General features: G+C 38.3%; 3 protein-coding genes across 7 annotated transcripts; 2 read left to right on the top strand and 1 right to left on the bottom strand.

The window, feature by feature from the left end:
• The first annotated feature begins 631 nt into the window (after positions 1 to 631).
• On the top strand, positions 632 to 2,530 carry LOC142542327 (uncharacterized). The gene is made up of 3 exons (XM_075648914.1): positions 632 to 886; positions 1,174 to 1,240; positions 1,480 to 2,530. Exons 1-3 carry the CDS (start codon positions 647 to 649, stop codon positions 2,394 to 2,396), a joined length of 1,224 nt encoding a protein of 407 aa, XP_075505029.1. The 5' UTR covers positions 632 to 646; the 3' UTR covers positions 2,397 to 2,530.
• Positions 2,531 to 3,082: 552 nt separating this feature from the next.
• Positions 3,083 to 7,610, bottom strand: LOC142542326 (uncharacterized). 5 transcript variants are annotated; one of them, XM_075648912.1, is made up of 16 exons: positions 7,202 to 7,609; positions 6,713 to 6,810; positions 6,455 to 6,555; positions 6,246 to 6,324; positions 6,052 to 6,115; positions 5,906 to 5,952; positions 5,699 to 5,791; positions 5,523 to 5,613; positions 5,292 to 5,340; positions 4,813 to 4,929; positions 4,581 to 4,728; positions 4,355 to 4,447; positions 4,195 to 4,263; positions 3,669 to 3,711; positions 3,525 to 3,595; positions 3,083 to 3,227 (listed from the first exon to the last, which is right to left on the bottom strand). In XM_075648912.1, the coding sequence occupies exons 1-16, from the start codon at positions 7,257 to 7,259 to the stop codon at positions 3,213 to 3,215; spliced, it is 1,236 nt and encodes a 411-aa protein (XP_075505027.1). In that variant the 5' UTR covers positions 7,260 to 7,609; the 3' UTR covers positions 3,083 to 3,212. The 5 variants fall into 5 exon arrangements, 4 of the variants coding, with proteins under 4 accessions (XP_075505027.1, XP_075505025.1, XP_075505026.1 ...); XM_075648910.1 differs by lacking the exon at positions 3,083 to 3,227 and adding an exon at positions 3,261 to 3,386 and having other exon boundaries at positions 7,202 to 7,610; XM_075648911.1 differs by lacking the exon at positions 3,083 to 3,227 and adding an exon at positions 3,264 to 3,386 and having other exon boundaries at positions 6,052 to 6,112.
• A 686-nt stretch (positions 7,611 to 8,296) lies between these two features.
• On the top strand, positions 8,297 to 8,707 carry LOC142541325 (metalloendoproteinase 5-MMP-like). Its single transcript, XM_075647877.1, has one exon. The coding sequence runs from the start codon at positions 8,297 to 8,299 to the stop codon at positions 8,705 to 8,707; it is 411 nt and encodes a 136-aa protein (XP_075503992.1).
• The last annotated feature ends 4,789 nt before the right edge of the window (positions 8,708 to 13,496 follow it).

Genomic DNA, 13,496 nt, shown 5'->3' with positions numbered 1-13,496 from the left:
ATAAATTAACTGGCCTCGTCAAAATTTGCAGACCACTCATCGGAGGTAAGATATTTATCAAACCGTCATTCTTTATTTAATATGCGTAGTGGCTGTATAAAATATGTTCAAAGATTTGTCAACATGGAACATAAATTTTGTTCTACCTTCTTTCTATTAGGCAATGCATACTTAATATTTTGAGATCGAATTTGAACACGACTTTGTTTTAATTATATGAACATGACTTATCTGTTTTATGAATAAAGATATATGAAACAAGAGATATATTATTTAAATTTTGTGATCGAATTTGACTTAAAAAATTCGAACATGTTACAATATTCAAACGGTTGATAATAACATATAATAAATATCCAAATGTTTGGAATATATTTATATAGTAACGAGAAATTATAATTCAAACTTAATCGAGTTCGATTTAAATTCGATAATTTTAGATATAAATATTTTGTTTATCCGTATCCGGTTTTTAGTGAAAAACCACCGCCTTTTGGCATTCTGCACGTTTTAACCCGACGACGTAGCTTAAGTTTCCGAGTCAAGATATTTTTGATAATGTGACTATAATACCCCCGACGTCATCAGGGGAAGCAACACAAAAACCTAACAATATCTAAGGGTAAAATTGACAAATGATTTGAATATGTATGTCCTGTTGTGTTGCCCATGTTGTGAAGGCGTAAAAAGATCTGCGAAAAGGGTTGAGCGTTGCAAAGGAAGCTGTTATCCACATTCTCCCTCTAAATCAACCGCTTCATCTGATCACTTCTGGGTTTCTCCGATTCACCAACCACTCGACTCAGCAATGGTTTCTGATTCCATCCCCAGTGCCTCTATCCCTATGGTCTCCTCAAACGCCAGAAATTTTGCCAAGAAAAAAAGGGTATGTTGTCTTTTTCATTTTTGTAATATATAACAAAATTCGAGCTTGCATTGTATTTCTTGCATTTCCGTGTGGTTTTATTTAAATTCTTGTTCTGTGAGGATGTGGGATTATTTTTAGAGGGCGGGGGTGGATGTGACTGTAAAATTTCATATATTTATGGATTTCAATGTTATTTGTGATTGGGAGTCTTCAAAGATATAATTTTCTTGGTACAATTTGCGTTTTGGTGCCCATATTTGACGTTGGGAGTTTTTTCTTTACCGAATTTGTCTTCTGAAATTTAGGTGAATCGTTCGGCGAAACTGAAGCAGTGCAAGCTTGATACTCGTCGTGAGCAGTGGCTTTCTCAAGGTTTGCAAGATATTGTTCTAATTTTCAGATGCATTCAGTTCCCTGTACCCCCACACGCATGGCATAACGTCTCTCTGCATTTGTGTTTAATTAATATCAGTGCATGTGTTCTTTGTTTTATTTATATTTGATTTCTTATAATTATTATTTTTCTTCTGGGCGTTCGTGTGCACATATTTTAAAAAAGAGTTGCTTTATTATGCGTTAACATGTCGTGATTGCGACTTTCTATATTTCAGTAAAAAATAAGGGGAGGTGCAAGGAGGAACTGGATAGTGGAGCAGGGAAACATGGGGGGCCATCTGTGGATACAGAGAAAGGAAGGGACCTGATGATGGAGAAAATGGAGATAAATCCAAGAGGTGGTGTTGAGAGTTACGGGGATGGATCATTGATGCAGCATTACATCGACTCTGGATCCTCCCTTTCAGACAGTCCTACCAGTCATGCCAGTAGTTTATTGGGAAGTAATCATTCTGGGACCAACTTTACTGCAAGTAGCAGAAGCTGCAGTAGCAGTAGCAGTAGCAGCAATGGATGCGATCCAGAAATCATGAGTGATGATGGGTGCTTGGATGATTGGGAGGCTGTAGCTGATGCATTGGCTGAAACTGATAAAAAACCTGAGCATACCCCTTACCCAGCGTTGGATTCATTACCATTTGATAACCATGGAAATTCCACTTTTCATTTGGAAATAACAAACCAAGGGATTGAGATTTCAAATGCAAATCCAGAGAGTGGAAGAATGGGTGGGCAGATGCCTTCAGTGAATTTCCGGGCTTGGAGGGTGAACGATGCTCTTCGGCCTCAATGCCTACCCACTTTATCAAAGCAGTATAGTTTCCCCTTGAATTCTGAGCGGCGCATTGCCCTTGGAGCATCTGTTTGGGGATGTAACAATGTTGGGCCAGCCCCCACATCATGCCCAATATGCTTTGAAGAGTTAGACTGCACAGACTCGAGTTTTCTCCCTTGTTTGTGTGGATTCAGGCTCTGCCTCTTTTGTCACAAGAGGATTCTGGAGGAAGATGGACGATGTCCAGGCTGCAGGAAGCAGTATTCCCATGACCAAGTTGAGGGAGAGGCTATACTGGATGGAGGCGGTTTGACTTCTCAATTGCCTCGTTCTTGTAGCATGATAACAAGGTCTTAGGAAGAGTTTAATTCTTGAACTTGTTTCTCCGAAGCATGACTTGCATGTGTGTTTACTACTAGACTCATCTTCATAGCTTTGGGTTTGGTATATATGAAAGATATTTTTAATTACAGCGCAATTTATTCCATTCCTCTTCGGTATTTGCTGATACACTCTGTACCGTGCTTATGCTGATTTAGAAAACCTGTTATCCTGTGAATAGATAAAGTGCTACCGAAATGGAACATCTAGAACTTTATTAATATGAGATTTTGCTCCGAAGTGATACATAGCTGATGCTCTTCTTGATGATAAAATTAAGTGGACAATTTTCGATAATCTCTTTGACTGATGCGCTAACTTCTTGCGAACCTCTCTTTGGTATTTGTCTTGGACTGATCAAGCAATACGATTCTTTTTATCAGCATTTGGAAATTTGGGGAGTATCTATTATATGGACTTCTGCATGGTGCGAGATGATGTAGGAAGACAGCCATGTCTATGTTAGTACCACAGAATGACTACCATGCAAAGTAATCATAAAGGTCGTAAGTTACAGCTGTAGAAGCTTTGTATCGTTTAATTTTAGCTCGAAATTCCCAATAAGTACTTGATTGTTCAATAAACTAATTAGTTCATGTGATATCCGAACCAAATATATTTTTATATAACGCAATATCTATCACAATTAAGAGATTTATAGTTGCATCTGATATAAAACTTGATCTTAGATAAAATATTTTATATGATAAGATATACATACACAACACAAACACACTTATTGCGTCCCCTTGTAACAAGAAGCTAGTGTATCTGTATGACTCGGCTTCCGGTTCACTTTATTTCATTCTCCATCGGGAAAACAACCAAAGAAAAAGCTAAGAGTCGCATCAAATTACTACAATCAATGAATGATAATCATTTGCGACTCTAGTGTACGTATTCCCATATTTTTCTGATCAACGATAAAAGAGGAAGTGAATTCATTGCAACAACGGAGATGCGAATCTACAAGAAATAAAGAACATAAAAAAAATGGAAAAGAAGAAGGATAATTACACGTGAAATGAGTGCAGTAAAAGTGATTGAAATCCTTGGCAATGGGCATGGAACATGTTACAATATGATTTCCCCTTGAACACTCACGTTAAGAGTCTTGTTCGGGAGAACGATGCAGTTCACCACCACCACTTCATCCTCCACTGCCACGCATTCGCCTTATTGCAAAACAAAAGAACACGACGTTGTTAATTTTTTCAAAAAAATTTATATATATATTTGCAAACTTACCAAGAATCGCAACTCCAAGCTTTGCATTGTGATCACCTGAGGCCTGATATACGATCATTAAGCTTATGAAATTGTTGCATCAAGAACATGAAAAGAACTGATGAAATTCATGTTATCGCTCTAGACAATTGGGTATTTGTGCAAGTGTGGAGTGTAGAAGAACTGATTTCGCGAGACTAGGTTCAAGTCACACAAGTTGCGTTATATGGGGAAAAGAAAAATGAGCAAAAGCACACAAAAAGATGAACCAACTCTAAAACTAGTTCACTAGACAGCACTGTAAAAGCGAAGACCACTCTTTTTCATGGCCACTAGGTTGTGGCGGAATTTGAATGAATTTGTTCTGATTTTGAAGACCTTCATTTGGGTTCATTGATCCGAGAATCTAAACTTTGGGACGATCGAGTAAAAAAATCAAGAGTTTCAGCATCTCAAGTTACACGCCAATTGCCAAGAAATCTGATTTTTCGTGTATTCACGCTTTAGAATAAAAGTTCATGAATTTTGACCAAATCTCGTGCAGTACCTGAACTCTGGACCATCTTCCAATAGACGACTTCCATCCGATGATGGCATGAATCAACACTGCATTTTCCTGATAACATTAACACAAAAAATTCATTTCATCAAAGCATTCGGCCCCCGCATTCATCAAAATTGTATTTCATGTCTTGGGAGAATGGTACCTTGATCTCAACGTCATCAAGAATAATGCAGCTGACAAGCCTCACGCCAGCTCCGATTCGAGCATTGGCTGAGATTGAAACATTCGGGCCAATCTACTCGTCATTGGCAAAAAAGAACAACAAATAAAATCAGAACGTACTCCAAAAAAATAAAAACCAGTATGCTATAGAGCACAAAGAAACGAAAAGAGAAGAAACTCTGGTTTCATAGAACATGTCAGCATACTTTCGCAGTTGGATGAATTTTTGCAGATGGATGAATAAATACGTCCCCAGAAATGGAAGCTTTCTTTAGGCCATCTCCACTTGCCAAAAGATGAGGCGAGGTATGCCTAAATTGAGCTAAGTACAAGCCAGAACATTTTAAGGACATTCTGCACAAATTTTTTTTAAGCAAGAATCATTAGAAATTTTCATTTTTCCCTTTAAAGAATTGAGTATCGAATATCATTCCTCACCCTGGAGTTTTGATCTGTTCCCAGAAGTCCATTGTTTCGTACACGAAAAATTTCTTTTTACCAGCAAGTGGTGACAGAATATCTTGATCCAATCTCACAAAGCCAGCAGGCAGACTCCTGTCGACGAACTTATATTATGAATAAAAGAGAAATAATATTTGATGATTTCAAATCGAATAAATGACAGTTGATTTTAAGAATCAATATTTTCATTCCAATTTTCAATTAATTGTATTACATCTACAACCAAATTCAAATTTTCAAAAGAGTGAGCGTGTTTCGGGTTTTTTCAGGTCATTGAGGTTTTACAATACTGATAAGACTCCCCCTTTCTTGGAAAAGGAAAAGGAAAAGGAAAAGGTGAGCTGAGCAGATGCTTCCCGGGACTCAAAGTGGCTATGACGTTGATAATAACTATGTTCTATTAATTGAAATTTCCCCAAAGGAAAAAGTTATTAACTGTATGATGCAGGTTCTACCTGTTTGCAGGTTGAAGTGCTTCAAAGCTGGATAAACGTCTTAGAGTAGCTGTGATAACAAAAAAGAGTATCGTCGCGCATTTTAAATCAAAATAATACATGATGAGTACTCATAAATAGGGAAATCACAAAGACTGGAGGAGTGAATGGAATAAAAAATTTATTAGACCAAGGACATTGTAAACTTATTATTTCTGGTATTCAACCAAAAGCTTCAAATATTAGACTAACCTCTACTCTTCTGTTGTGTAGATACACCTTGAATAGCCATAAAGATGTCCGGGGTGAATATATATACACCACAATTCACACGGTCACTCACCTGTATTACCACATAGTGCAAATTTTATTATATATCTCAAAAAAGCCGTGAAACAATCACTTGGACTTCGGATTTGTGTACATACAAAAGTTTCAGGTTTCTCTGCGTAGTGCAACAGTTCATTGGTATCAGGATCAGCCACAAGTTCACCAAACTGGTTTGCCGACTCAGGAGAGACCTAAAATAGATAATTATGAATATGAAGTAAAAAGTGCAGGAAATGGCATTATAACAAAGAATGAATATATAGAATCATCGAGCGGCCAAGCAGATGGAAAATAAAGCTATTGACCTTGATCACCAAAATCGTTCCAATCCCACCATATCTTTTGTGGGCATCTGCCAGAGATATACCATTGAACTCGAAGTTCAATATTCCATAAACATGGTTAAATTCATTATGGAAATAGATAAATTTAATCTTGGGCACGAAAATACCTAGCATCTCAGGCAGTGGGAAGCTGCAACAAACATCACAGTTCAGCAAAATTATGTGCGACTGCTAGGTAAAATGCAAGATGGTGTTAAAGTATTGTAAATTAATAATACTTCATTAGAAATGAATTTTGCGTTCTAGTCGAGGTTACTCCGTATCAGTATGAAAAAATATCAGACTACTGCGGAGTATCAACCGGATTTTCTTCCATTATAAGATCCCTGAAGTTATAAAGCCCACCAGCTGAACCGTGTGGTTTGTCCTCTCTCAAGTATCTGACGACAGATAAAATGGAATCAAGACTAACAATAAAAAAGGGTTGTGAAGATTTTATTGAAACCATAAAAAACGCGGAATTTTTTTGTTGATAATGCGAAAAAAGTTCTAGTGCAGCATCAAAATTACCGAACAGGAACTCTAAACTCGTTAGAAATTGAAGAGACCAACAGTGTGAATTCACGCTCCTCGTAGAAACCAATAAGGTAGATCTGTGCCAGATTTTGGATCTGAAAGATACATCACACAGACAAGTTACAATCTATGCAGCTTAGCAGGCCACAAACTAGTTAACGAACGTTGATATTTTGCTAATTCACTCACTTCTCACACCATCAAATCTAAAGTAACAGGGTAATTATGCAAGCATTCAATGGGCATGCATACCCGTTTACATGCCGAAATCGGATGATTAACCATCGGTTGCCCTGCCAATGGAAAGAGGGGCTTCGGAATGTTCAACGATAATGGTCTGAATCTGGTACCTGCATTCCCGAAACACATCAGTACCATAGTAATGTCCAATCTTACAGTCGTAAACTTTTAACAAAGAACTCCCTCGTATCAAGAATAACAATGAAACCGTAAAATCAAGAAAAGGGTTGTCCTATCCAATCTTAACATTCATAACTTCAACAAGAACTCCCTAAATTCACAGCGAAAAAATTGTAAAATCAAGAAAAAAGTTGTCTTGTCCAATCTTGAAGTCCAAACATTCAACAGGAACTCCCTAATTTCAAGAATCTCAATGAAGCTGCATAAAGAGGACCAATTACACCTTCCAAGCAACCAAATCAAGGCTATTGAGTAACATATTCCCTTTATTACAAGTGAATTACAACTTTAAGCTCAAATGATAAAGCTAAGAAATCACACCTTTAGTGGGTCCACCCACCATGATCACTGCTACAACTCTCTCTTCTGAACTGCCCATTGATCACCAACGAGAATTCCACAACCCCAATCCTCAAACACTCATCATTCAGCCTTTCCAACTGTGCAGCAAACAGCTCAAGTATTAAACTTTTAACAAATTCTCGTTAGGTACTCCTCCATTATTCAAAAAGACAAATCTTGAATTAAATTATGTGGCCACAAAGAATGATCGTAAATTAAAAAGATTAACTAAGTTTAAGGATTTAGATTCAGATAATAAATGGGATTTGGATTTAGAATGGATCCAAGTCCATTAGGTGTGATCGGTTAGCGACATAAATGAACAAGGGAGTGTCAAATACTGGAAACGGATGGTGTGATATACTTAATGCCAACCCATAATGTACGGCATGGCCACTTAAACCAGGTGGGCGAAATCTAACGTCATATATAGACTAACTTATCCTTAGTTGTCAATTTTTACAGGACAAGGAATACCTGTCATGCTGAGAAAATTCAAGAACGCAGACCAGTGAGTTCGAATGACATGTAAAGCTCAAATACGTGGACATCATTTACAAATGTATTTAAGAAACATATATAATATATATTATAAATCAATATTCCCGAACTTGAGTCAGAAGTTAGATGATTTTTTTTAAGTCGTAAAATTTATATTTATATACATAAAAAAAGTCAAAAATAGATTACCGCTCGAAAAATTCGAGTTTGTGAGTATATATAGATGTATTTTGCCAAATATGCCTCACCAATTTTGGCATTATATAAGAAGATAAATGTGACTAAGCAAAAATAACTCGTGTACATTTGTTATAAACACATTACAACTTGAAAAGGTTGCATGATATGCACAAATTTATCTTACATATTGATTACCTAAAATGCAATCTTAATTTCAACAGCCAAACCAATAAAAAACATCAATTTTATCAAACACCCTCCGAAGAGATTCTATCTTTTTAGCGTCACACGAGTTCGAAATCCGGATATCATAGAGGAAAAACACGAGCATGATCATGGAAAAGACTTGATGTATGAGAGTTCATATTATACATTCTATCCAGGAAGTCCAAGATGGCCTGCAGGAAGGAGAATAAGATATGCTTTTATCTAGAATGTGGAAGAACACACGTAAAACAACCGTTAGAGCATGCGCTGCAACGATGGGCCTCATCGGTTTCGCCTCTCAAATTCTACCGAGTCAAGAAATTTGCGCAAGCTGATATTTGGATTAGCTTCTTGCGTGGGTATCATGGCGATGAATTTCCCTTCGATGGTGCCAATGGTCACGTGGCTCATGCATTTGGGCCGCCAGATGGGAGGTCCATTTTGATTCGGCCCAAAATTGGTCCATTAGCAAGAGGGACAACGATGGGTTTGGACATGGAAACGTTGGGGCTTCGTGAGTTTGGGCATGCCCTTGGGCTCGGGCACATTGAAGTCCAAGAGGCTATCATGTATCCGATAATCAATCCCACGGGGTGAGAAAAAAAAGGTTTGCAAGAGGGTGATATTAAAGGGAGAGTATGTCTCTTGTGAGACGGTCTCACGAATCTTTATATATGAGACGCGTCAACTCTATCGATATTCACAATAAAAAGTAATACTCTTAGCATAAAAAGTCATACTTTTTTCATGGACGACTCAAATAAGAGATATATCTCACAAAATACGATCGTGAGACTGTCTAATATAAGTTTTTGCCTTAAAGGATTAAGGCTTAGTACAATTTGTAAAAACAACAGACAACTTGTTTTAATTTTATTTACATAGAGCTGAAAATAAGAATTTCAATAATAACGTGAATATAATAAATAATTACATTTTAAGTTGGTATAAAAAATGATTGGAAAATAAGTCAATTATATATGAAATCAGCCTTGATATTCATTATATGTAAATTTTAAAAATAGTAAAAGTGGTTTAAATGATAATTAAGGAGCAAAGTAATTGATTAGATACGAATAATCTTTCATATTTAATGTAACTTGACCAATCATTTAAATATAATTATTGTTGGAAAAGTCAGGAAAAGCAGCACAGGAAAGGAAAACATGTAATAAATGTGTGTCGCCTATTTTGCAGGAAGTTTCGCAGAATTGATGGAATACGCGTTTTTAAGAGAGTGTGTGTTCTCTTTGAAAACACAGTGAGTGAGTTGTACACCACAAAATATTATAGTGGAATTCTTTTCATCTTGCCCGTGGTTTTTATCCTAATAATTTTTAGGGGTTTTCCACGTAAATCTCGGTGTCCAGTTTATTCTTTATTTTTGGGTTTTATTATCTCAAATTCAGCACGAAGGGACCAACAAGTGGTATCAGAGCCTTGGTTTAAAATTTCTTAAAATTCTGAGTATGCTCTGTGGTTGCAGCATAGAATGATCTTCCACATCAGAAAAGATTTTTTGAGATTTTTTTAAGGCGGGATTAATTTTATACAGTCTACTAAATTGTTGTAGACATAATGGCGGGAAGGTACGAGATAGCAAAATTCAACGGAAGCAATTTTATGCTGTGGAAAATAAAGATACAAGCAGTTTTAAGAAAGAAAAATTGCTTGGCGGCTATTGGAGATAGACCGGTGGAGATTACAGATGATGGAAAGTGGAATGAGATGAATGATAATGTTGTTGCTAATTTACACTTAGCTATAGCTGACGAAGTTTTGTCAAGTATCTCTGAGATAAAAACAGCCAAAGTTATCTGGGATACTCTGACAAAGATGTACGAGGTTAAGTCGCTACACAACATGATTTTCCTAAAGAGAAGGCTTTATACTCTTCAGATGGCGGAATCTTCATCGATGACCGACCATATCAACACACTCAATACTCTATTTGCCCAACTCACTTCCATGGGGCATAAAATAGGAGAAAATGAACGTGCGGAGCTTCTACTTCAAAGTCTACCAGATTCATATGATCAACTTATCATCAACATTACCAACAATATTCTTATGGGCTTTCTAAGATTCGACGATGTCTTAACTGCGGTTCTCGGAGAAGAAAGCCGGCGCAAGAATAAGGAAGACAGGTTGGCAACTTCGAAGCAAGCAGAGGCTTTGCTGATAATAAGAGGAAGATTTATGGACCGTGACTCCAGTGGAAGTCAAAGACGAGGTAGATCAAAGTCGAGAAGTAAGAAGAAAAATATTTACTGCTTTAAATGTGGCGGTAAAGGGCACTTCAAGAAAGAGTGTACGAGTATCGATAAAAGCTCTCAAGGAAATGTGTCTAGTACTTCAGGCAGTGGTGAAATATTATTCAGCGAAGTAGCAACTGTTGCGGAAGACAGGCACAAATTTTGTAACACATGGATTATGGATTCAGGTGCGACGTGGCACATGACGTCTCAGAGAGAATGGTTTGATCATTATGAACCAGTCTCAGGAGGATCTGTATTCATGGGAAATGATCATGCCTTGGAAATCGCTGGGGTCGGTACTATCAAAATTAAAATGTTTGATGGCACCATTCGCACCATACAGGAGGTACGACATGTGAAAGGACTGACGAAGAATCTTTTGTCCATGGGGCAATTGGATGACATCGGGTGCAAAACTCGTATCGAGAACGAGATCATGAAAATTGTGCAGGGCGCGCTTGTAGTTATGAAGGCGGAAAAGGTTGCTGCAAATCTGTATGTACTTTTGGGAGAAACACACAAAGAGGCAGAACTAGCTGTTGCATCAATTGGTTCAGGAGAAGAATTAACAATGTTATGGCATAGAAAGCTCGGGCATATGTCAGAACGAGGGTTGAAAATTCTCTCAGAACGGAAGCTGCTGCCGGGACTTACAAAAGTGTCACTACCCTTTTGTGAGCACTGTGTTATCAGTAAACAACACAGATTAAAGTTTGGCACTTCTACTGCCAGGAGCAAAAGCATATTAGAGCTGATTCATTCAGATGTTTGGCAAGCACCGGTTGTATCCCTAGGAGGAGCGAGATACTTTGTCTCGTTTATTGATGATTTCTCTAGGAGATGTTGGGTGTATCCAATCAAGAAGAAATCAGATGTTTTCCAAATCTTCAAAGATTTCAAAGCGCGGGTTGAACTTGATTCTGAAAAGAAAATCAAATGTCTGAGGACTGACAATGGAGGAGAATATACCAGTGACGAGTTTGATGCATTTTGTCAACATGAGGGCATCAAGAGACAGTTCACGGCGGCTTACACACCTCAACAGAATGGAGTGGCAGGAGCGGATGAACAGGACCTTGTTGGACAGAACAAGAGCTATGTTGAGGACTGCAGGTCTAGAAAAGTCATTTTGGGCAGAAGCAGTCAAAACCGCTTGTTATATTATCAATCGTTCTCCTTCAGTGGCGATTGATCTGAAGACTCCGATGGAGATGTGGACTCGGAAGCCAGCAGATTATTCTCATTTGCATACATTTGGAAGTCCTGTGTACGTTCTGTACAATGAGCAAGAAAGATCAAAGTTGGATTCGAAATCCAGAAAATGTATCTTCTTGGATTATGCTGATGGAGTAAAGGGGTTTCGCTTGTGGGATCCTACTGTTCACAAGCTTGTCATCAGCAGGAATGTTATCTTCGAGAAAGATAAAGTAAAGGGAGACAAAGGCACGCTGAATTCAGAAACTACTATTTTTGAGGTGGAAGATAAGACGGACGAAGGTCAAGTTTCTTGTGAAGCAAGTACCAGAGCACGAAGAACAAGAACATGTTGAGTCTGAGGTTTCCAATGTGAGGCAGTCAACTCGAGACAGAAGACCACCAGGTTGGCTTTCAGATTATATCACTGAAAGCAACATTGCATATTGTCTATTATCAGAGGATGGTGAGCCATCAAGTTTCCACGAGGCTACTCAAAGCTCGGATGTATCCTTGTGGATGATAGCAATGCAAGAAGAGTTGGAGGCATTAGACAGGAATAAAACTTGGGATTTTGTTACACTACCACGAGGGAGGAAAGCCATTGGAAACAGATGGGTCTATAAGATCAAACGTGATGACAATAACCAAGTGGAGCGGTATCGTGCTAGGTTGGTGGTAAAAGGGTATGCTCAGAAAGAAGGCATTGACTTCAATGAGATATTTTCTCCTGTGGTTCGGCTTACAACAGTCAGAGTAGTGTTGGCATTGTGTGCAGTGTTTGACCTACATCTAGAACAGCTAGATGTGAAAACGGCATTTCTTCATGGAGATCTTGAAGAAGAAATATATATGCTCCAGCCAGAAGGTTTTGCGGAAAAAGGAAAAGAGAACTTGGTTTGCAGGTTGAAGAATCTTTGTACGGTCTCAAACAGGCGCCGAGGTGTTGGTACAAGAGATTTGATTCCTATATCATGAGTCTTGGATACAACAGACTGAGTGCAGACCCTTGTACATATTTCAAGAGGTCTGGTGATAATTATATTATTTTGCTGTTGTATGTGGACGACATGTTGGTAGCAGGCCCCAACAAAGATCATGTCCAAGGATTGAAGGCACAGTTGGTTAGGAAATTTGATATGAAGGACTTGGGACCAGCAAACAAGATTCTGGGGATGCAAGTTCATCGAGACAGAAGTAACAGAAAGATTTGGCTTTCGCAGAAAATTATTTGAAGAAAGTCTTGCAACGCTTCAACATGCAAGATAGTAAGCCAATTTCGATCCCCTCTTCCTGTTAACTTCAAGTTATCCTCTGAGATGTGTCCTAGCAGTGAAGCAGAGAGGATGGAGATGTCTCGAGTACCGTATGCATCAGCAGTGGGAAGTTTGATGTTCGCCATGATATGTACAAGACCGGACATTGCTCAAGCAGTGGGAGCAGTTAGTCGGTATATGGCGAATCCTGGACGAGAGCATTGGAGCACTGTTAAGAGGATCCTTCGATACATTAAGGGTACCTCGAATGCTGCATTATGTTATGGAGGATCAGATTTTACACTCAGGGGCTATGTCGATTCAGATTATGTAGGTGATCCTGATAAGAGAAAAATCTACTACTGGTTATGTGTTTACACTTGCAGGGGGAGCAGTAAGCAGAGTTTCAAAACTGCAGACAGTTGTGGCGTTATCTACAACAGAGGCAGAATACATGGCAGCTACTCAAGATTGCAAGGAGGCAATATGGATTAAAAGGTTATTGGAGGAGATCGGGCACAAACAAGAGAATGTTCCTTTGTTTTGTGACAGTCAGAGTGCCTTGTACATCGCAAGGAATCCAGCCTTTCATTCCAGGACTAAACACATTGGAGTACAATTTCACTTTGTGCGGGAAGTAGTAGAAGAAGGAAGTGTGGATATGCAGAAGATCCATAC

This window comes from Primulina tabacum, chromosome 4 (genome assembly GCF_025594145.1).
Source record: "Primulina tabacum isolate GXHZ01 chromosome 4, ASM2559414v2, whole genome shotgun sequence".
Taxonomy (NCBI): domain Eukaryota; kingdom Viridiplantae; phylum Streptophyta; class Magnoliopsida; order Lamiales; family Gesneriaceae; genus Primulina; species Primulina tabacum.
Note: the sequence above shows the minus strand (reverse complement) of the source record. Positions and strands in the feature narration are given on the sequence as shown.

Bases quoted from the DNA above. Each gene is read 5' to 3' on its own strand.
- LOC142542327 (XM_075648914.1), top strand. From the start codon at position 647: ATGTATGTCCTGTTGTGTTGCCCATGTTGTGAAGGCGTAAAAAGATCT. The intron at 887-1,173 runs GTATGTTGTCTT...TCTGAAATTTAG, and splicing joins ATTTTGCCAAGAAAAAAAGG to GTGAATCGTTCGGCGAAACT. The intron at 1,241-1,479 runs GTTTGCAAGATA...TCTATATTTCAG, and splicing joins TGAGCAGTGGCTTTCTCAAG to TAAAAAATAAGGGGAGGTGC.
- LOC142542326 (XM_075648910.1), bottom strand. From the start codon at position 7,259: ATGGGCAGTTCAGAAGAGAGAGTTGTAGCAGTGATCATGGTGGGTGGA. The intron at 6,325-6,454 runs GTAATTTTGATG...ATCTGTCGTCAG, and splicing joins GAGTTTAGAGTTCCTGTTCG to ATACTTGAGAGAGGACAAAC. The intron at 4,448-4,580 runs GTATGCTGACAT...AATGACGAGTAG, and splicing joins AAATTCATCCAACTGCGAAA to ATTGGCCCGAATGTTTCAAT.
- LOC142541325 (XM_075647877.1), top strand. From the start codon at position 8,297: ATGGCCTGCAGGAAGGAGAATAAGATATGCTTTTATCTAGAATGTGGA.